The sequence below is a fragment of the Epargyreus clarus genome, unplaced genomic scaffold (assembly GCF_041222505.1).
Source record: "Epargyreus clarus isolate Ecla_fem2 unplaced genomic scaffold, WU_Ecla_fem_2.2 ptg000026l, whole genome shotgun sequence".
NCBI classification, from domain to species: domain Eukaryota; kingdom Metazoa; phylum Arthropoda; class Insecta; order Lepidoptera; family Hesperiidae; genus Epargyreus; species Epargyreus clarus.
In genome coordinates, this window is record NW_027332233.1 from 5588543 (window position 1) to 5610095 (window position 21553).

General features: G+C 35.4%; 1 protein-coding gene across 4 annotated transcripts in view; it reads left to right on the top strand.

The window, feature by feature from the left end:
- Positions 1–21553, top strand: part of Syx1A (Syntaxin 1A) — a 99294-nt gene that overhangs the window by 45398 nt on the left and 32343 nt on the right. For all 4 annotated transcript variants that reach the window (XM_073088189.1, XM_073088188.1, XM_073088191.1 and 1 more), the window contains exons 2-3: positions 1950–2033; positions 21261–21360. In XM_073088189.1, the coding sequence (XP_072944290.1) occupies positions 1950–2033; positions 21261–21360 (184 nt within the window). The remainder of the gene's footprint in view (positions 1–1949; positions 2034–21260; positions 21361–21553) is intronic.

A 21553-nucleotide genomic window follows, 5' to 3' on the forward strand; every position in this document is an offset into this window, starting at 1 on the left:
GTTAAGTACATATTAGTTAATCCACATAGTATTTATCTTCCATACGAACTTGTGTCTTGGTAAAGTGATGATCGATTAGCATAGCGATTGTGATGTTTCGTCTACCCTAATCCTGAAAACTATGTATCGATTATTGTTCATTATTGTCTTGTATTTTTATCTTAAACCCAAAATTGAAAAACGTATGTTGATTAGGAATTCGCACGATTTATCTATTCTCCGTACATCGCCACAACGTTCACACGTGAACAAGGATCCTCCGATTAACGAATCCGCTCGCCATTGCCTCACAATTAGAACTAATTACACTCACTCGTTGGTGTACGGTAATGACCTTTACGTAATGTACGAAACGGTTCCAGGGGCCGCTATACGGAATAGCGTAGCGTTTTGTTTAAACTGGAATGAGGAGGGCATCATTAAGGTTACTCTAAGTAACTATTCACATGTACGACGAACGCACGACGACAAGTGCGTGGGTGTGTGCAAATTTATATGAAAAAGGATTTTTTTCTCATGGATATCTTGCCGTTTTGGATGGCACGTGTGGTGTGGTCAACTCAGACCACATTGTACCCACAACGGTATTACAAGCGATATCGTGCATTTAAATCCAGAGGGGTTACTACCATCTCTTAAAACAATATTATTTTAATCATACAATATCATTTTACATTGCAGGAAATTTAACTTTTTAAGCATAATATGACAATCTCAGTTGGTTTTACGCAATGGATAAGCGAAAAATTAATAAGGGTTTCAGTTTGTTTAACTGTGTATGACAGAATATTTTACTGTTTTAAAGAGGAAATAAAACTTTCCTGAACTGTGATGGTTTTTAAAAGATGGTGGTAGGCCCCCAGTACTCGACAGCAAAGACATATTTTTATAGTTACAACAGCGTAACCAAACAGTTTGCCGATATTTTGTCACTACTTTATGGTGTGGTTGTAGTACATGTGAATAGACACTTTAGGTTACCCTTACAGCGTGTGTCAGTATATCCGCTCTCTAGGATAGGCCTTTGTGGGGATGCGGACTACCCGTATAAATTGAATAATGGCTCGCTCTAACTAAGTGGATTCAATTTTGCCTTACGTGCTTCATCCGACGTCGGTAGGGTTGCCATTCCCAAATTTTGAAAATTAGGATTTGAAGTTTGGCCCAATTTTCCACGACATTTCATTTTAAAATCAGGAGTTACTCTTAATAAATAAAAGCAGTTATCAGTATGATACTTACACAAAATTACCCCAAATTCAGTGAAATTTAATGAACATACAAAATATTTTTTAATACATTTGCTAATGAAAATGAAAGAAGCATGGGATCTCGCGATAAACCGTAAGTGTAAAAATATATATATAAGGAAAAGGGCATACACTAGAAAGAAAAAAAAACGCTTCAAACATCTAGTAGGTAAACTACTCGAAATTTATGTAATCTAGGACACTCCAAAAAGCAGGATATCCTTAGAAAGCGTCTCCGCTGGCTACTCTAGTTCTCGGTAGGCCCTTTTATGACGAGCAACGAAAATAAGCGCCTGCCCTTTATGGGTGCCTTGTTACTTTCACTCTTTGTTCTGCACGAGGGTAATATAAGGTATTGTGTATTTATGAACAGCTTTTCATCGTGTTTTTGTATACGCGGGCTTAGTAGGGGCGGTCAGAAAACTAGGTTAGTACGAGAGAAAAGCGGTTGTGATTTAAGGTTTGAGTGATGTGATATATCACACTTGCTCAAATCACGCGTTTGAAATTCCCTCTCAAAGGAAGTACCGTATATGTGTGCAACGTTACATATGGGTCCTGTCTTTAGAGTTCAGGATCCGTGTGATGTTACAACAACATATAAAATATTTAAGAGGAAAATAAGTATTTTAATAGAGTAAGGCTTTTTGAAGTACTTTTATGATTTATAGTGTTAACCTTTTTTTCCTTTTTTTCTAGGCGCAAAGCGACGATGACGACGTCGGGCCTGACGATGTCAACGTCGCCGTCGAAGGCGGCTTCATGGACGAATTCTTCAGTGAGGTGAGTGCTTACATTTTTGTAAAAGTTCCCTTAAATATGTTATACCACAATATGTTGAACTGAACTCGAGCTTAATTACATGTTACCTTTTTTAAATATTTTTTATAGTACCTAGTATGATGGACTGTTCAAAACTTCTTACAGCAGCGAAGAGAAACACGTATCCAGCAATATGATACTATTTTTTTAAAAGCCTCTTTTGTAGAGATTCCTGACTGACTGTTTGTATGAGATTAAAGTAGCAAACATTTAGGTCATGAGTTATAGCTGTCAATGGACATCTATAACCAAATCTGTCTATAGAGCAGATAGTCTGTCTACATAATTGGCCTTTTAACTTACGAAAAACCTTTCCAAAAACTTGACACGCCTTCTCACCACATCAATCCTGATATTATGCTCCGACACCTCGCCAACATGAACAGAATAACAACATAACAATAAACAGTAAGTTAGCGCGATAATTAAAATTGGGCTCTTAATCGTGCCTCGAATTCACGTCGCGCTAATTTTGCGTACGCGAACGGAATATAGGGTCGTTGCCGGCCTCGGTCTGTTCATAAAATTTGCAGTTCTCGACTATACATCTTCGTTTCTGACAGTAACTTTTTTATTTGGTACAATTGCCAAACGGGCATAGTGTTGACGTAACAAGAGGTTTTGTACTACTATAACTATTAAATACCTTTGTGTAGAATTGCAAGTCTTAATCTTATATATACAATTGTCGTGTCACAATGTTAGTTACCGTACTGCTCCGAAACGGCTGTACCAATTTTCACCAAATTTTATATGCATATCCAGTAGGTCTGAGAATTGGCTACTATCTACTTTTCATACCTCTAAGTGATAAGGGTTGTTCACCCTTAACATTTTTTTATTTATATGGCAACACAACGTTTAACGGGTCAGTTAGCTTTTTATAAGATTGTAGTAGCAAAGAAGATTGAAGTCCACTTGATGGTTACTGGTTCTCATACACTCATAGCCGCTCAGGGATATCTGTGACTCTATATATTACAGATTCTACCGGAATTACAGATATATTGCCACTCCCGAAGTCTTCCCGAATATCGACATCTATTTTATATTTTCTTATGACAAGATACTATTATGAAACTTACATGTAAAAATGTTTAAATAAAGCGTCTATTTTAGAAAACTGTTTATATCATGAAATTATAAACTGAAACTTAAAATCTGTGTAAAAAATATAACTTAAAATAAAAACGTTGTAAGCAACAAAAACATAGCTAATAACATTGTTGTAACAAGGAAAGCTTTATTGAAAATAAAAGAAAAAATCAGCGCTGTTACGAACTTTGCCAGGAAAGTTATATTTAGTTTACAAATTCCTTTTTTCTCCTTCCGAGCTCACTTGAAAGTGTTCACTAAATATAACTTCTAAGTCCCTGTACTCGTTTTAGAAAGATTAAAACTATGTTAAAAGGCTTCTGAATCTCCGTTGCTTCAGTTCCATTTATGAAATAATTTTGTTGAACAAGAAATTAAATCTGTTAAACATATGTATGGAATTTTGACGAAAGTTTGCAATACCAATACAACTATTATTAGTACGATATTTATAATAAGAGTATATCCTTATTTCCATTGAAAACTATTCCCAACCCAATCTCTTTGATAAATATGCCATTCTTATTCGCCTAAAAGCACCTTGACCCATACACAAAATACTTTCTAAGGGTTTTGCATGACAATAGTATATGCCGGCTTGGAAGGCGTAATGTGACGTAAGGTAGTACAGGGTATTTTTTAATGAATAAAATATTCTAAAAGTGAACGTGAAAACTCTTTGCTGATTTGAAGTGTGGTACAAAGCTCTTCAACGCCCATTTCTGGCCTAAATAAGAAAGATTAAAGCAAAGCCAACGTGCTTTATTCTAGTTTGGCATTATGTGTTCCAATTGTCCTTATAAGCAGCAATTTATAAGTTATATATGTTAAATCTGTCTATTAATATATTGTCTGTGGTATCAAAATAAGTTAGCACACTGAGGCCATCTATTGTAACAAGTTATACTTGTCAAATAAAACTTTCTTTCTCTTGCCGCCATCTCGAGTGTTTTATTAGGTTATGATCCCAGAGTTTCGTTTTTATCAGTAATTATTAGTCTTTATACAGTACAGTTAAGAATGGCCGCCAATTATTCATTAAATGTTCCAAAGCTCAAAGGAAGAGACAATTATGATGATTGGGCATTCGCCGTTGAAAATTTTCTCATTCTGGAAGGAATCGACTTGGCAAACAGTGCAACGTTACCAGAACAGGACAATCGGAAAGCAAAAGCTAAGATGGTGATGACTATCGACCCTTCATTATACGTACACATCAAGAACGAAAATACGGTGCATAGTTTGTGGGTAAAGCTAAAATCTTTATTCGACGATTCTGGTTTCACACGACGCATCAGTCTTCTCAGAACATTGATCTCAATCAGACTCGAAAATTCTGATTCAATGACTGCATACGTGACCCAGCTAGTGGATACAGCTCAAAAGCTAAAAGGCACAGGATTTGAGATAAATGATGAGTGGGTCGGTTCACTTTTATTAGCCGGATTGCCAGATAGGTTCGCGCCAATGATTATGGCAATTGAACATTCTGGAATGAAAATAAGTGCAGACGCTATAAAGACGAAATTACTAGACATGAGTGCAGATACTGAAAATAAAAACGAAGGCGCATTCATTGCAAAAGGTACATCACATCACAAAAATCAGCGATATTCGTGTTCAAATCAAAATGGCGGGAAACGAACACAAACGTCAAACGTCAATCACTCAAGTGACGCGAAGCCGGTGAAAAACATACGTTGTTATAAATGCAAGTTACCAGGACATTACAAAAATCAGTGTCGTTCTACAGAAATGCATAAAGACAAACAAACAAATAATGCATTCAGTGCAATGTTTCTGACCGGTGATTTTAGTGACAGAGATTTCTACATTGACTCGGGTTCTAGTTGTCATCTTATTTCAGAGTCGAATAAAAACATGTTAAAGAATATTTCTTACGACACAAAAACTCGAGATATAGTAGCGGCAAATAAGGAAAGTATGCCAGTTATATGTTCCGGAGATTTGCAGTTGACAATGCGAGTCAGAAATTCGGAACACCAGGTGAACGTCAACAATGTTTTGTGCATTCGAAATCTTACTACCAATCTATTATCAGTTAACAAGATAATATCTAGTGGCAACAGGGTTGTTTTCAAAGAAGACGTGTGCCATATTTACAACCAAAGAAATGAATGCATTGGAGAAGCTAACCTAACAAATGGAGTGTATAGGTTAAACATTGTGAAGTCAGAACAACTGTTAGCGGCTACTGCAGTGACTTCTAGTTTGACGTGGCATAGACGTCTTGGCCATATAAATAGTGGTGACCTAAATACCATGAAAGATGGAGCTGTGGAAGGCTTATCATTCCACGATAAGGCAGAAATAAATAAAGGTAACTGTACAGTATGCTGTGAGGGAAAGCAATCAAAACTGCCTTTTCCTGTCAGTTCTTCACGCAGTACTGAGGTTCTGAATATCATACATGCTGACCTATGTGGGCCTATGGAAAATAAGTCTCTCGGACAGGCTAGATATTTTCTGCTATTGATCGATGACTATAGTCGTATGGCTTTTGTATATTTTTTAAAGTCTAAAGATGAAACATTTACATACTTCAAACAATTTAAAAACTTTGTGGAGAACCAGAAAACTTCTAAAATTAAGATATTGAGGACAGATAATGGTGGAGAGTTTTGTTCAGCACAAATGGAAAATTATTTGAAGCAGACAGGCATTATACATCAAAAAACCAATCCGTATACACCGCAGCAAAACGGAATGAGTGAGCGTAATATGAGATCAGTAGTTGAAAAAGCCAGATGTTTACTGTTTGATGCCAAATTTGATAAAAAGTTATGGGCTGAGGCAGTTCATACTGCAGTTTATTTGAAGAACAGGTCCCCAGCTGCAGGTCTTCATCGGCATACCCCATATGAATTATGGCACGGTAAAAAACCAGATGTCAGCCATATTCGTATCTATGGCAGTCAGGTCATGGTACATGTGCCTAAGGAAAAACGTTTGAAATGGGACAGAAAGGCAAAGAAACTGTATCTTGTTGGTTACTCTGAGAATGTTAAGGGGTACCGACTATATGATCCTGAGACAAGCTCTGTTACAGTGGCAAGAGATGTTGTAGTCATGGAGAAAGACTGTGACAGCATGACAACACAGATACCTGTACAGGAAAGAGTTGTAGAACAGCAGGAGTCAGTGGGGGATGAACAGAAGGATAGTTCTATTGAAAAATCCATTTCTGTAACCGAAGATAGCCTTGATGAAACATATGTGCCAGATCAATCACATGACTCAGAAGAGAGTATTTATGAGTCAGAATGCTATGACTCAGATGATAAAGAAATTGTTTCCAATATAGAAGATTCTGAAGTGTCAAATAAGCGCACAAGGAGAAAACCAGACTACTATGGTGTTTCAAACTTATGTGTCACAGATGAAGTACCCGGTGAGGAGATTTCACTAAATGATGTTACCAGTGGACCAGAAAAGGAACAATGGCAGCAGGCGATCAAAGAAGAGTTGCAATCATTCAGTGATAGAGAAGCCTGGGAACTTGTTGATCGACCAGTGAATAAAACTGTAGTTAAGTGCAAGTGGGTTTTTAAAAAAAAGTGTAGCGGTGACAGTAAAGTAAGGTACAGAGCGAGGTTGGTTGCGAAGGGCTTCGCACAGAAAAAAGGTATGGACTACAACGAGACATTCTCACCAGTTCTCAGGTATTCCACCTTAAGATTATTACTTGCTTTAAGTGTAGACTTAAATTTAGATATAGTGCACTTAGATGTACCTACTGCATTTTTAAATGGATTGTTAAATGAATCAATTTATATGGAAATACCAGCTTGTTCAAATTTTCCTGACTGTGAAAATAAAGTGTTAAAATTAAAAAGAGCCATATATGGTTTAAAACAATCTGCCAGAGCTTGGTATCAAAGAGTAGAAATTTGTTTATTAGAACTGGGTTACACCAAGTCTCAGTATGAACCATGTTTATTCATGAAATGCGATGAAAATGTTAAAGTTTACATTGCATTATTTGTTGATGACTTTTTTGTATTCTTTAACTGTAAAAAGACATGTGATAAATTTATAAATGAATTAAGTACTAAATTTAAAGTTAAAAATTTGGGCCAGATAAAGCATTGTCTTGGCATGAATGTAACAGTAAAGAAAGATTCAATAAGTATAGATCAAAAAGATTTTGTTGATGTTATTTTAAAAAGATTTAATATGTATAACTGTGCTTGTTCAGATACTCCAATGGAAAAGAATCTAAAATTAGAAAAGAGTAGTATAATTTGTAAGAAATATCCATATCAAGAGTTGCTAGGTGCTCTGATGTATTTGAGTGTTTTATCACGTCCTGACATAGCATTTGCAGTGAGTTTTCTCAGCCAGTATAACAATTGTTATGATCAAACTCACTGGAAACATTTAAAAAGAGTGTTAAAATACTTAAAGAAAACTAAAGACTATGGTTTAAAATATGTTAAAAGTAATAGTAAATTGGAGGGGTATGTAGATGCTGATTGGGCTTCATGTGCAATAGATAGGAAATCATATACTGGTTATATGTTTAAATTGTCTGGAAGTGTTATATCTTATGAATGCAGAAAACAAAAGACAGTAGCGTTATCCAGCACCGAGGCTGAATATATGGCTCTCTCTGAAGCAAGTAAAGAGGCCATATATATAAAGAATTTATTATCAGAAATCCATTGTAATAAAATTATAAATAATGAACCAGTCCATATACAAAGTGATAACCAAAGTTCTCAGAAATTGGCATCTAATCCTTTGTATCATAGGCGAACCAAACATATTGATGTAAGGCATCATTTCATTAGAGAATGTATAGCAAAAAATTTAATTCAGGTTACCTATTTACCTACTTCTGAGATGCCAGCAGATGTCTTAACTAAAAGCCTTTGCAGTGTAAAACATTACAAATTCATCAAGATGTTAGGGTTATCAAAAATGTAATAAATTAGTTACTTGTATCTGAAATTTTTAAATGTAAGTTAACTTTATTTTGATAAGTGGGGGTGTTAAATCTGTCTATTAATATATTGTCTGTGGTATCAAAATAAGTTAGCACACTGAGGCCATCTATTGTAACAAGTTATACTTGTCAAATAAAACTTTCTTTCTCTTGCCGCCATCTCGAGTGTTTTATTAATATACAGCATACAGCAGCTTATAAGTTTCATGGTATCGAACATTTTATAACTTACATTACATTAAATTGTCGTGTAAATATGTCATTAAATAAGTCAAATATTATATAAAAGGGCCAATTGTGAATTGTATAACACAAGTCATAAAATGTAAATAGAAGAGCAAATATCCACACAGTCGGACTCCACAACCCACATCCTCTCGCTGAATTCGTTATCGTTGGCGCAACTACTAACTATAGTTAGCAACTCCGAATCGCTCACTCTTGGTGCTCGAGCGTAACTTTTTTCAGAAATTTGTAAATATTTTTCGTTATACCTATTGGGTTTTATGAATAACGAGCTTTTGCCCGCGGCTTCGCTCGCGTTACGAAGTAATATTTTCATCCTCTATTTTATCCCCTTGGGGGTAGAATTGATCAAAATCCTTTCTTAGCGGATGCCTACGTCATAACATCTACCTGCATGCAAAATTTCAGCCCGAATCGTCCAGTGGTTTGGGCTGTGCGTTGATAGATCACTACGTCACTCAGTCACCTTTGAGTTATATATATTTAGATTGGAAGGAAATATGCTAGAACCATTAAAATATTTTTAGAGCTTTCGCGGGTCGACACTAGAGGCTCCGCCGCTGCGCCTATCTCTCTTGCTTAAACAACATTGTCATAGTAGACACTATTATCGTCGCATTATTAAGCGTTACTGTGTTCTGCTTTGAAGAATATAAGGGGAAATGCACTACTAGAGCAGCATTTGTGGCCGACCTTAGATCACTAGAACTTAGAACACTAATCCTATCTGGGGTTAGCTGTATTACAGATGTTGGTTGGCCGCAGAGATAACTTGCTATCAGATGATCTGTACATTCGTTAACGGCACCAATTTCACAAAAAATGTAAATGAAAAAGAAAATACACAATACGGCCGAATCCGTTATTGGTAGCGTAACTACTAACTATTGTTCGCGACTTCGCCACGCTAGCCATGGTGCTCGGACGTAACTTTTTGTTCAGTACTTTATTTTGAATTTTTATTGTGTTGGTTTTATAAATAGCTGATAGGTAAGGTGACCGTTGCCTTCATCAAACAATAGTGTTGAGAGTTGTAGTGTTCTGGTTTGAAAGTATGGTAACGGTTCTCCCTTGTAACATTACCATGAGAAGTTTTAACTTCAACCTCATAGGTGGGGCAGCATTTGTGTCCACCGTCAGTTAGAGCTCAAATCCAAAAGTCCATGGGCGAAACTAGCTACTAACTGAGCGTTTGTTATTATAATTTTACATAAATGTAAATTAAAAGAAAACACACAATCCAGCTGAATCCGTTACGGTAGCGTAACTACACTAACTACCAACTATTGTTCCCAACTCCGCCACGCTCGCCCCGGCGTACGAAGGTAACTTTTTGTTCAGCAATTTTCCATAATACCCTACCTGAGCGCAAATCCTATCATTGCTGTACGGAAACTTTTGCGAGTTTTATATTGCTTTTCCTCCACTCTAACTGAGTTATTCGTTTAAGTTTAAATAACGGTCCTTAAGTTCGGCCGCTTGGGAAAATATTGTTTGCGATTTATTTTGTATTTTTTGTTGTATTGTAATTTGATAGTAAGTGATGGGTAGGATGTCATAACGCTTGTGGAGTGAGACAGCTTTTAATCACATTCTATGTCGAAGGAGCATATAATATGTAGTTTACCTGTTTGGTAGCTACAATAATACGGTTGTACGAGTATATAAGTAAAGAGGTGGTACTACTACTCGGTTATAATGTTGCCGTTCCTGAAGTCTCAAGTTGGAACATTTTACGTTATATAGATTTACATTGCAAATACTCACACTAAATAATGTAACAACGTGTGGAGATGGCAGTGGTTGTAATGTAACTACAAATGGTTCTACTACCTTTATCGTACACGTCAGTTATATCTTAATGTGGTATATGTTTCTATGTTAGGTACGAATGCAATATGAAATATTCATAACGAAGAATAAAATTACAGCAATTCGTTCACGTGGACTAAAATACTGATGCACACAAACTTCTGTTACTCCTTTAAAGTTTTCGAATCTTACCATTTTATTTTCGTGATAAAACAAATGTTATGTTAGAATTCGATCCAGAAATGTATGTTAAATAAATATACAACTAATGTATGTACGTATGTAAATACATGTATGATCATTTGGTGGCAAGAGCTACGCGTCGCAAATGATCTCTCGCATCAGGCGCCACCTGTAGCACCATCCGGTAGCCGTGAGTGAGTGCGCTCCTGTTGCGAATTACTAAGCCAACACTAAATTTTGTACCTTGCTATTATTATTCAATGCATAAACAGAACACTACAAGTACTCAAAGCGCGGTTAGTTTGTTGTAAAATAAGTTTTACGAATAAAGCCAAGATAAGGATAGATATCTCACCGCCTTGTAATTGAAGGAAGCCATTAAATGGCTTAAACAGCTGACAATTCTGTCAGCCATTTAATGGTTGTCACGGTGTAATTTACGCGGAACAATGCCGACATGCGCAGTTAAGTAGTGCAAAAACACGAAATCGAAGAAAAAGTGCCGAGAAATACCGTTTCATTCGTAAATGATCTAAAAATTACATTTTTTTAATAATTTTCGAACACGAAAATAGATGACAGCGATAATTTCAATTGTCAAAACTGGTTAGATTTACTTGTTAGGAGTGAGTAATCTTTACTTATCTATGTATAAAGCTTATAAATTTGCAAGATTTGACCCGAACATACCTACATTGCAAGTTTAATAAAAGCTTGTAACTCATAAACCAAGATAAATATGCAGTGTTCTCTTTGCATAAGTATTATCAGCTCGACCGGATGAGAAAAAGAATTTTTAACTCATAGGTAAACACAAAAATAGCAATAAAACAGAACTTAAAAAACTTAAAAATTCTGTAAAAAGCTTTATTACTTAGATATATAAAAAGTCTATAACGTAAGAGTTGCTAAAATCCGTCCGTTTTGTTGGAAGTCCTAAAAATATGCATTGGACATTTAAAATTCTAGTCCGCAAAATCTCTTTTATAAATTCAACGTGTGCATTTTGCCAGGAAGAAGTTTTCCTACTGTGTTGAGTAATTTTGGAATTGAATTTTATTCCGACGAATGAAGTAACTACTGTTTATTTGATCTAAAATAATGTAGGTTTTATTAAGGCCAGTGTTTGAAGAAATAAAATAGTAAAAATATTATTTTTTAATAAAATATTTTAACGAATTCTTCATGTTAATTTGGCATAGTAAGGTGTTTTTTATTGTCACTGAATAGCTTTATAAAAGGCATAGCTGTAATATAAGTGGCGTACGGTAAGTAAGTAAGGTACATACCTACAATGATTGCAAGTTAGTTAAATTGCTACATTATAATATGAGCACGTGTTAGCAACTATTAACTATTGAAACTATTAAAAAGTTTATCATACGTCACGCTACGAAATATCGTTACATAAAGTCTCTCAATCTGGAAACTTCACTTATTAGAAATTTCATCTTTATCCTTCCTATTCACGAACTTAATGATCTTGCCTCGCTGACAGACCCTTTTTGATGGCCCCTTACTTATACTGAGTACGTTAAAGCTGCTATAAAGTTCCTTAAAGTGAGCTCCCCGGTTTTTCGCAGGATGTGTTGACATACACTAATTGAGAGGCAGACTTTTGAGTGAACTCTTCAGACTGGGTTTACAGGATAATGTCGCGGTTTTGTAATTTGGGTGTAGTTTTATAAGAGCACTATATGCGACTTGTTTTGTTTCCGGTAGATATTTTAGACTACACATTTATGTTCTAATTAACCCCAATGTTAGTAGTCGCAAATTATACTCAATCGAAAACCTAAATATAAAAAGGATCAAGTTGGTAGGTACTTATAATATAAGAGGATTCCTTAGGAAAGAAGTCAAAGATAAGAAGCCTATACATTTCATTAGTGAGCCGCTAAAATGCGTGGTGTTTGAAAATATTTTATGTTTTAAGAGGCTTTATGTAAGATCACTTGAAATAAAATTGAAGATGGGTAAAGTACTTGAAATTCATTCAACCAAAATCCACTACCACGGTGGGTCCTTGGTTAGCTTAACCTGAAGCACGTACCATATCACAGATTTATCTCCATTGTACTATTATGAAACAAAACATTCAGCTCGGCTTTAAGTGTAAATCAGGCATTAGACCAAACAGGAAACCTGCGGTGGAGAACATTCAATAAACTATAAACACTACTTATACCTAATGGAAACTGTTTCAGCCAATGTAGGTGAGCACACTCGTACCTATTTGCACGTAACGTCGAAGTTTCAGCTTGACTCTAGGTATGGCCTATATACCTCGACCGGATATGGCTCGATATACCACACTGCAACTAAAACCGTTTTCATTCGTATATCGTACCATATCGATATACTAGTCTTCTGTATAAATGTGATTTACTTAGTTTTATAGTAACGGTTGTTCAGGTCTTAGTGAATAGAATTCGAATCGACAAACGCATCAAAACAAATTACTAAATTGCAGAAACTCTTCTTATCTACATATATTCGCTACGTCTCTTTTCAGCTTTCATCACGTCGTTGAAGGTATAAAATGTAGAGAAGGTAGAAAATGTAGGAAGAGACAAAGCAAATAAAATCAAATACGTATGATAATAAGTGTTTTGTTCAGTCCTTTGTCACCGAAAATACTCAACATCACTAACAATCAGTTTTTCTAGTATCGACTTAAAAAACCGTTTTTCAATATCGATATGAAAAACCTCCTATAGCATAACTGTTTTCAAGTAAACTGAAAACGAGCATGTCTAGTTTGCACGTATTCCATTGTTATTGTCCAGCCGCGGACATTGTTCCAGTATTGTATACCAGAGAAACTTCTGCTAATGAAGTTACGGAATGTGCCGACATTTCTGATTAAGTAATAACGTACTGGTGTTCTCTATTTGGAGAATAAATATTTCATTGCGTCGGTGAAACAGAAATCCTGTTTTCTTTTCCGTTTCGCAAAATTAACCATTACTATTTAGTGGGAGTAGTTTTACAAGTTCGTAAATGTTTATGATCGGATCGGGGTTGCCTTGACTACGGACCTCTATTTGGGGGAGATTTGCTGGAGAGCAATAAAAGGTGTTTGTATTCGTTTAACGTAACCCGCTTTGTAGTTTGGTGGAATGTCGAGTAAGCAAGTTCAACGATTTGTTCGATTGTGGAAGAACAAGGAATGACCTATTTTATTATTGTGATAAAGAAAATAAATGAGATTCTTTTATCAATAAAATTATTTTACGATAAAAATTAACGACTGGTTAGCACCTTAACATTCATTCTGGTTCTGTTCTCGGCTAGCAAAACATCAAAAATACGAATTATAGTTTTGGTTATATGTCTTTTAATATCTTCATTGTTCTGTAGCACGAATACTACAGGGAATTTCAAAGTGAGATTATGTTAAATTTATTAATTAATGTTAACAATAGAATGTCAGTCCCTGAAAGTCATCAACACCTTTACACTAATTAAGAATTCCACTCGTCCGAAACGAAAAAATAATAATTAATCGCGATACACATTTGCTACAAGGCTTCACAATTATTTGCCACACATTCAGTTTCATTTAGATTATTAATGGAATTCCGCCTAGCAACAGCGAAAAATAAGAGCAATATTCTGAATAAATATTTTTCGCTTTTTACTCCTATGACGGCTTTCTCATAGTATCTTCTACGAATATATGAATCATACATTACAAAGCAGATAGGCCGATGGGGCCGACAATTTGTCTTTCCGGTTTTTTAGAAGTACAAGAAATACGAGAGATTATCTTAGATCATGCTAGTCATTTAGTCATATTTTTTTCTCCGAATTTATTCTCGTGTAAATGGTTGAATGCAGGCAAAACTTTGGAGAATATAAAAACACAGAATACAGAAGATACACTTTCGTGTGTAACAGAATTCTATGTTCAGAATTTGTTCTCTAAGAATATGAGTACGTAATATTGTGTAAGGTCTGCATTGGAGCTTCGATTTTGTCGACAAATACTCATATTCATACCATATCAGCGGAAGCCTCGCACGTAGTCCGTACAAATAAATGTAGTGATGGTGTTTCAGCGTTGGATTTCAGTCTATATAAGGAAAATGGAATTTCCAGTATACATTCTCAATACATATTCATTTCATCGTTTTCTATAATAACAAAAGCTTTTTACACGCTGTTTACGGTTATCCAACGAAATATTGAGCGCCGACTTCAGAACTATGTAATAAACCAACATTTATTTCAATTATTTTTTACTTTGTAGTGACATAGAAGTCGGTTGTTTTTTTTTTGGTATTTTTTTTTGTCATCTGAATACTTTGTATAATGTATATTTGTATACGTATAAAATGTAGAAGTGCCATGAAAATGAATTATGCACGGTCGAATGAGGCCCACAAGAAAGCAGTCGCGTGCTTGTGCCCGCTAAGTTTGTCCCTGGGTTGTTAATATTAAAATGGAGGCGAGATAACGTATGTAGGCGCTTATTGTAGTTCGTTCTCGGGGGTATTTTTATATAATATTGCAGTAAACAACTAAAAACTAGCTTAAAATTGGCTACAGTCGCCCACGGACTTCAAAAAATTATTTAACTACAGATAGTACTGGAGTCCTATCGAGTTCGGCCAAAGTTGCGTTACTACTTGAGGGCTAAGTTAGTATACCTCGCATAAGCGAATACTTTAAAAGTCAACTTAGAATTTGGTAGCGCTTAACACTACTGTTATCAAACAGGAATAGATGTGGTGGGAGTTCCTCCAGAGTCGAACTACTCCGGGATCTATCGCCATCACATTTTTTCTACATTATGACTCAATTGTTTACCGTTTATATTCAGGCCGTGTTCGGTATTCATCATAGGCGTGCAATTTATTTCTATGTTATATAGGGGTGAGGAACATGTAGGACGACATGAATGCATAACGTATCGTGTCCACATGGCGACGGCGGTAACTGTGATGTCATTCTTCAGACTGGTTTTATTCTTGTATGCCAGTCTCGTGAGACGGTGAGATATATCTGTGTGCAAATCTACTATGTCACATTAACCTTTAATATCACGTGAAAGTGTAATGACTTTTAAAATACGCTTTAAACTTTAAAGAAAGTTATGGGCTATTTTAGTTGTAACACACGTTGTATGTATGTTACTTTTAAGTTTTTGTTTTATACGTGCTCGCTAATAGCGTGAACTTAGGCATGTAAAATTTTAAAATACACAATCATAAAGCTGTGGTTTACGCTATGAGTTGAAATTTACTCAACTATAAATCAATTATTGAGGAACCCATAACTGTCATGAGCTAAAAATAAATTTTAAACTGTTTTTTTTTCACCTTTAAGACGTTTTCAAATGAGTTGCACGTTGGCAGCTCTGCAACCGCACTACCAACATGAAAGCGCCCTTAGTTTTATCAATAAAAAAAAACACTGGGCGAACACTCGTTAACTAAAAATAACACATAACTCAGGAAATGAATAACATCAGCGATAAATTTACAACTTCGTGTGTGATATTGGAAAGAGCTAGTAACTTTGGCAGCAGAACATTATTTTGTTTGTTGGCTTGAACTTACCATGACAAATGATCGAATGAAGCGGAATATACATTACATATTCTGTTTTGGCACGGCTTTGTAATGAAATCACAATATGAGGCTGTCGGTGACCTCATTTTATTCTAAGGTTCTGTAGTAGGTATAGACTCTATACAATAAGGAGGCAAGTGGTTCTTATAAATGTATTTAGGACAATTATGTGATGATATCAGTTTTTCTTTCTATTGTTCCTCATGTCAGACTTTGTCGGGACGTTTTTGATTGTGCTCTAAATAAAATAAATATGATCACTCTATTTCATACTACTATGATATTTACAATATCATTCTTACTTTTATATAGCCGCTGTCATTGGTTATGTCGGTACTAGCCCTTTGTCTATTTCTTTATATGTGTGTCACATAACGGACACTCAAAGCTCTTCTTCAAAAAAAGTTCCACGAAATGGTAGATTTTTGCTATATCTCTGGCTTATCGAAACGAAACAAATTACAGTTTTTACATCCAATCGAAGGCTTGGAACTACGTACATTTAGAAAAAAACATTCTGTAGCGAATGCGTAAAACTAAACAGACGAGCAATAGGTTTAAAATAGTTTAAATAGCAGATTATTTATTAACGTTTATTTGAGAGAAGTTGAAGATAGTAAACCTATGAGAGGAATTAATAGAAGCGATCCTAACTAAACACCTCGTACAATCATAAATCAATTTCAATAAGAACCCGCATAAATTAGTTTCACCAATTTGCTTTATAATCAAATTAATTAGATATGCTTTATAAACTTAACCTCGGTATTCGAACGACTGGTACATGAGCACATATGAACCAAGATATCAAGTTTTGAGCTGCAAAACTTTAAAGGCACTTCATCTTTACTTAAACTACAAAGGTGCAGTTGCGACTATCTTATAAGTAGTATACGAACTTTGTAGTTCATTTGGCGGTCACTACCACAGACCTGTATTTGTAGTGTAAAGGTCTGTTGTCGCTACCATGTAACCATATGCAACCAACTTTATAACGGACAGGCTCTATCCGCATAATTCCACCGAAATGCAAAAATCTGCTAGAAATATGTAGGTGTTACCGAAGTACCACTCCAGTCCTTCGCAACAAGAAAATATTTGAACTACCTACAGTGTTTATTGTAGAACAAGATTCAAAAATACCAATCAGTTGGACTGCATGCTTGTCTGCTACTTCTACATTATAAAAAAATCTTCTAAAAGTCCACTTTGCAAAAGACGTTTTAGCTCCAATGTTTTTTGATGCACGTGTTTCACAGAACAAAGTGCTTCAATTAAGGGTTCATTGTAATAAAACGCGATCAGACCGATCTGTCTGGTTATCGAGCGTTGGAGGCGAGCGATAAGGGCTATCGTAATCTGATTAATTGGTGACTCATAAATGTAGACCGTATAACCCACGCACGACCCTCCGTATCGCATCCCGACCCGAAACTTATTGTCTGATTGTGGAATTACTTGCCGATTACATCATTGTCTACTGATTGCGTACTTGACAATAGCGTTATTACTGGACATAGATGGTAGGGATGTTAGGTTGAGGGGACTATTATATAAGTTAAATTTAACAAGCTTTTATCCCCCTTGTTAAATTTTTCCTTATTAATATTTTCAAAAGGCTTTGTAAGCGCTCATTTAGGACATTTAACTCATATATGAATCTCCTGTGTAAAATTGAATCTTTATGCACCTATCAGTCTTAAATCTGTAAGTCTGATTGCTATTACAGTTTTAATAACTCGATTAGCCTGTACACTTCGGTCATAACTCGTATAAGTGAGCGTTTATGTGAAAGAAATATGTATGTGTATGCGGAAGTGTTTAAATATGCAAATAGGGCTTGTATAGGCTTATGTAAGTTGCTTACAATATAAAACATATAACTTTTCGACCATACTTTTTACATGAATATCCTCAACTATGTTAAGGATTCACGTATTTCATAATAATATAATATACTTGTAATAGCTACATATTCTCAGAATACCATAAAAATGTAAAAGACACTTGAAAAATTAATTAGTATGAAATCATAAGTACCCCAAATTCTCAAACGGTACGCCGCTTTGTGCTGTAAAGTATAGTATAATGAAGGTATAATTTTGAATCAGGTTTGTTATGTAATAAAGCACATACTTTTGACGCAGATTTTTCTTCCTAATTTTCATGTTTTGATATGAAATTAGCAATAAAAGAGCTACCCTATTCGATACATTGTATATTATGTACTCGCATTACAGCTAATCCACTATTCACAAGGTTTCTATTACGAAAGTCACCATATTTTTACGATCGTATTGTTTTAGCAAAGTTAAGGTATTCGGCTAACCTCTGAATATTTTATAAGCACACGGCACCGCCTACTTGTAGGTCTTTGTTTATAGTTTAGGGTTAGGTATAAGTATGCCTAAGGCTTTTACAAGGTAGAGTTATTAATAAGTAGAGTTGACCTTGATACAAGAACGGTTAGAACGACAAAGATGTCTGTCTCTACGGTGTTAGGCAACGGAGAGAAAGGGAGGGGAAGGGGTATAGAGATAAGAAGAGATATGGAGCAGAGATAGAGAAGTGGAACGAAAGTAGAGTTACTAGATAACTATTCATACTAGAGTTGAAGATAGTGTCTCGATTTGTCCATGAAGAAAAATAAAATATGATTTACACTATTGAAAGGGCTGATATAGGACCTCCTTCAGAGGCAAGGTTGACGATATTCTTTTCTATACTAATATTTTCCAATGTCTCTTAGATCGTCAGAATCTAGTCAGACATTCTTATCAGAGATAAACTTTGCTAAGATACGGAGCAGTTGTAAAAGAAAGTACAAGAACGTATTGAAACAATGCACGATTTTCAGATAACAGTGTTTTGTGAGCTTTGTTTGCGGTTGGATGGTTGCCAGCGGTCCTTTAGCCGAATTAAATTTAATATAAGAGTCCCCACAAATTAAGCTAAATTTAAATCCGTGCTACTAAGTAATTTACGTTGTGCTCTGGATTTAAAATTTACTTGTTACTGGCAGTGGAACAATTCGGCAAATAGTGTTATGTAAATGAGGCAATAAAGCTACGTGCTGTCTTTTATCGCATGGAGAATTTGGAACATTTTGCATTTGTCCCACGTCTAGACTTCCATTTAGGAAGCGGGCGATGTATAATGTTGACCAATTACATACGGCCACAGAAGTTTCACGGGGTAATAAAGAAATATAAATAATACTAGCTGACCCGGCAAACGTTGTGTTGCCATGTAAACAAAAAATGTTAAGGGTGAACAACCCTTATAACTTAGGGATGTGAAAAATAGATAGTAGCCGATTCTCACACCTATGCATATGAAATTTGGTGAAAATCGGTAAAGCCTTTTCGGAGTTACGGTAACTAACATTATGACACAAGAATTTTATATATAAGATTTTATTTTCAAAACAACATTATATAACATTTGCTTGATGTTACGTAAGTGGAAGTGAAACTTTTGTCTTTGTGGATCTCTACGGCACTTTCAACAAACGGCAAAGACGAATTACCTTAAAACTGAAAGCTACAGTACCACGCTGAGCTCAGTTTGAATAGGATTGAATTCTAAACGCGAAATTCAGTAACAATAGCTTAGAAGGAATTTCCATTTAGTGTTCTCGGTTGTTGGATTTGAATAAGTACTTAAATCTTGTGTTTACTTTGTATATCGGGACTTTTGGGTCTTATTCCACATATTAAAAACCGTTGCCATGGTTTAGACTAAGTCAAACAATATACTTGATGTGGGCTGAGGCGAGGTCTGAGCTGGCGCTCTGCCAGCTGTCGTCGCTTCAACGTCTCGGCCGCCCGAAAACGCAACCCAAGATAAACGCCCAGACGGAGCTTTATTTGAGCCAGTTTCCTACTCCACAACTTGTGTAGCACCAACAATTAGTGTAATGAATAGTCCCATATTCCATATATCACTGATGTCTACCAAGGATACAAAATCTTCCGACATTTTGTCTACTTCGACAGACGTCTTTTCATAAAAGAAAGAAGAATGTATAGATAATTGCATCATGCCTTTAAATTTCAAATTAGGACGTGAATCGTGAAGTCGTACCTGGAAAAAAATAAATTCGAAAGGAACGTTAATAGGAAATTTAGTCCCAGAAGATTCCACAGACGATGAAGATTATGTCTGAATGAAACAATTTTGTTGTTCAATAAGACTTAATTTGATGGCCCTTTCCCTTAAGACTTCTTTCTCATTTTAGTTATAAATATTCGTAGCTTGTTTAAGTTACGTAACTCTAATACTAATGTATACAAGCATCATTTTAACATGGCAACTTTTTAACTGTACTTTTATACAACAAGAATTAACAGAAAAGTTAACAGGCTTATACGAATAAAATGTGACGTGGACACGATATATGTAGGCGGTGGTATATATTCTTAAAACTTGAACGAGCATGGTCAAGTGTGTCTGTTGGCGACGAGGGCTTTCCGAGACGCCTTAGATTATCTCCGTTACACCGGATCAGTGTCACCAAAAAGGGTTATATTTACCGACTTACAGATGAGTCGGTAAATAATGCAAATATAGCAAAATATTATTTTTTATCACGGATGGTTCAGGTTATTTCGAATACTTCCAAAAGTGATTCTCAAGTGTCTACCTACATGTAACTAAATGTAGCAATAACTAATTATAACGTGTGACTCCACGCGAGTCACGTCTATAAATAGATAATCTGATCATCGTTACCAACCGTGCATTTATTATTTTCCGCACTTTTACTTCAACTTATTTTTACATTATGTATACTTACGCACACCTATTGATTGGTTCGAGTTAAAGTTTTACATATTGTGTACTTGCATGCATAGATTAGTAAAGATTACTCACTCCTAACAAGAAAATGTACCCAGTTTTGAGAACTAAAATAGTTGCGTAAAAAAGTTTTGCCCCGTCTCCGTGCTAAAATGTCCCTAAAATATTTGAAATAATTATTTATTAATTATGTAAGTTACGCAGTATTAGTTATTTATTCGTAAATTTTCTCTAAAAATGTTTTTATTTGTCAAGAATTCAAAAAAAGAACTTACTAATAAGCCATTTGTGGCTTCATTCAATTTCAAGGCGGCGAAGTATCTTTACTAATCTATGCTTGTATGTGTTAGTATTACCTGCGAGTATGTTGGGCTCAGGTCCTTCCCGGAACTAGGGAAAGCTTGGCGCATACATAAAATACCGTGATTGTGTTTACTCGGCGTACTCTCATATTCGTATCATGTACGATGTAACAAGTGATTAATTTCAATTATTTTGTTTTAGGTGGAAGAAATACGAGAGATGATAGACAAGATACAAACGAACGTGGAGGAGGTGAAGAAGAAGCACAGTGCCATCCTATCAGCGCCGCAATCAGATGAAAGTAAGTTATTTTTAATAAATTGTTATTTGAAAATTGTTGTAGCGTTTCATCACTTTCTTATCTTGCACTGTTCTCAACTGATTTAAAATCGAAGCAACATATCTCGTTTTATATTTCTGTTACCCAATATTTCGACAGCCACTTCTGACTTCTGTTACTTGTTATAATCCTCGTTCCAGCAATCTTTATATTT